The 2,985-nt window shown below is 36.3% G+C and overlaps 1 protein-coding gene across 1 annotated transcript; it reads right to left on the bottom strand.

The window, feature by feature from the left end:
• Window positions 1–1,355: 1,355 nt before the first annotated feature.
• Window positions 1,356–2,201, bottom strand: LOC136216523 (dirigent protein 22-like). Its single transcript, XM_066003061.1, has one exon. It carries the CDS (start codon window positions 2,127–2,129, stop codon window positions 1,554–1,556), a length of 576 nt encoding a protein of 191 aa, XP_065859133.1. The 5' UTR covers window positions 2,130–2,201; the 3' UTR covers window positions 1,356–1,553.
• Between the last annotated feature and the right edge of the window lie 784 nt (window positions 2,202–2,985).

Raw genomic sequence — 2,985 nt, 5'->3', positions numbered from 1 at the left:
AATCAACAGACACTCAATCCCCTTATTTGGAAGTGTGTTCAAAGAATTTAATGTGGTAATTGGACGACCATTGTTGTCAGATTTATGTAGTGCCTTGTCCATTTGGCACCTCGCATGGAAAATCCCCACAGGGAGACCAATCAGAAGCCCTACAAACATATATGGCTTCACTCGAAATGAAGCCAATGGAGGCCGAGCTGGTCGAGGTAGAGAAAAATAAGGCAAAGTTGATCAGAGCACGGGAGTCCGTTTGGCTTATAGAGCACAAAGAAACATGGACTTCAACAAGGATCCCTTCCCTCACGAAGGTGAAGCAATGCATGCAAGCCGAACAAAAAAAACTCCTACCTGCTCGCCTGCATCGACAAGCTCATGAATCTTATGATCGGGCACGCCATCTATTCACTACTAGCCACCACGTCAGGATATCACTAGAGCCCGACCAATACATGACTAAGGTACGCTATTTTCCTAAACTCCCAACACCAAATAAATATAAGACACTATTACAGGGAACAAATGCCATAAGCATCATCAAGCACGATCATGCTATCTAGGAAGACTACCCAAAAAGTCGTTTGGCCAAAGAAGAGTTGAACTTCTAAGCTCCCTCACCTAGAAACAGGACCAATATTATCATCCCAACTAAGATTGGATTGGCCTGTGAGCGTAACTCCTCGGCTCCAGACCAACTTGGAATGGAGCCTCTTGCGCCTAGGGACTTTTAAGGAAAGCAATGTGGCGATAATCCCTATGGGCCAACCCTATAATGCGCAACAAAGCATCACCATGACAAAGACAAGCTAGGAGTCTGGGGAACATCGACACATAGAGACCCTTCTCAACCACTCTATGTCCCTCAAATAAAGACTTACGGTTGTAATTATTATTTCCATTCCCTATCTGTACAAATAGCCGACAAAGCAAATAATAAAATCACATCATTTCTTCACTACGGCTTATGCGTTTGCTGAAGTTCCTTTATATTATATTAAAGGTCAATCCAATGCATGCTACAAGAATTTCGATCACAATTTCTACTTGAATCTTTTTTTAACAAAACCATCTTGAACACATAAACGACTTTAAACTCTCTGGAACTTGCATCTACGTCTATTCAATTAAAACAAAATCATAGCACATATACACACTATATTTACAAATCATATAGTTAACCTAATAATGTATTCACATCATGATACTTTTATATCTTCGTATCATTTTAATATTTATAATAAACTAAATTAGGGCTAATAAAATTGCTTTATACGAGGACTAATAAATTACCCATCCTCTTCAAAAAATAAATTACCTATCATATATATTATTTTAATTTGTATATAAATAAAAAAAACTAAACAAATTTTTTTCTTTATTAATTTTGTAAGAAAATAACATAAATAAATAAAGCTTAAACTCAAAAAAAAAAAAAGCTTAAACTAATAAATAATCATCACCATGAAGAGCCCAAACAATGACTCATCACCACATGAAAAACATAAATTATTTGGAAATTAAAAACATTAGAAAAAGAAAGGCCAAAAAAAAGGAACTCAATAATGCAACACATAAATATTATACTCAACAGTAGCATCTCCTGTAGTTAAATCAAACTTATGAGTGGTTGCCTGAACATAACCTCTGGCAAACCGGAAAAGTCCACTTCCTCCGATCACCGGCATTTCTCTGACCTTTGAAAACACCGTGTTCCGACCAAGAACAGTAAGAGTGCTACCATTATATTTACCTTCAGAAAAGGCAAAATTCATGGCCATTAACAAGCCGATCTCATCTTGTGCTGCCTGTGCGTAAAATCCTTGAGCTTTTCCGACCAATTTTGAGCTCATTTCCGGGCCCATAGTCAACGGATTGTCGATCATCCTCACCATACCAAAAGCTGTTGTTGATGTGTTCGACGGCGGAACCACCATGACGGCGCTGGGTTTAGCGCCTGTTACGATGTCATGCCAGTATAATTTGAAATGGCTTAGCTTTTCTTTCTTTAGACCCAAGATTTTCTTGTCCATGCTTCTGACGAAGTCATGGTTTTCGCCGGCGGAGAGGAAGAGGAGGCTGAGGAAGGAGAGAGTGAAGAATTGGGCAGGAAGAAAGGGGTTTAATTTAGACATTCGGACAATATCATACACAACTCTCTCTCTCTCTAACTTTTAGGAGCGTTTGTTTGGTAATAGGTTTGGTGGGACATTTCCCATTTTATATAACACCTAATGGAGAGGATACCATTCTCATCGGAACTTTATTGGGTAAATGCTAGTTTATTACATTATTTTCTTTAGTAAGTAAAAAGTTAAAATCCTTCGTTTTGGGACAAGGTACCCCCAAAACAGTCCTATGATTTTTGGAGTATTATTAATTTAGACTCTAGGGATAAAATAACATCAATTTAGATTTACAGTTTAAAAAATGGTACCAATTTAGATATAAAAAACGGAACAAGTTAAGTTCTGTCAATTGTACATGGAGGGAGAAATCAGAACTTAACGGAGTAATAGTAATATTGTGTCCAATCCGTTCTCGATGTCTAAATTGATACTATTTTGTAAACGTTAAACCTATATTTGTGTTATTTTATATGTAAAGCCTAAATTGATACTTCTTCAAAAACCATATGCCTATTTTAGTACCTTATCCCTTAATTTTTGTTAGTACTCACTTAATCATACATGACATATTCAGTTATATTTAATACATATTGATATGATAGAATATGTATAATAATGCTTCGACATATAAACACACTCAATTCAATAAATGTAACAATTCGTGCTTCTTTATGTACCTATATTATATCGATTAGCATCCTTGAGTCATCGTGTGCATCTTATTAACTTATCAACTCACCAAATATAATACTTCATGTCCCTTAGATTTTTATGTCTGTTTTGAAAGCAATGAAGGAAGAGTTAACATCAGGATGCACAGAATGTGTATTGGAATGGATACAGAAAGTGCCTTGAGAGGTTA

This window comes from Euphorbia lathyris, chromosome 2 (genome assembly GCF_963576675.1).
Source record: "Euphorbia lathyris chromosome 2, ddEupLath1.1, whole genome shotgun sequence".
NCBI classification, from domain to species: Eukaryota; Viridiplantae; Streptophyta; class Magnoliopsida; order Malpighiales; family Euphorbiaceae; genus Euphorbia; species Euphorbia lathyris.
The sequence above is the reverse complement of the archived record's forward strand: the minus strand, read 5'-3'. Positions and strand labels throughout refer to the sequence as shown.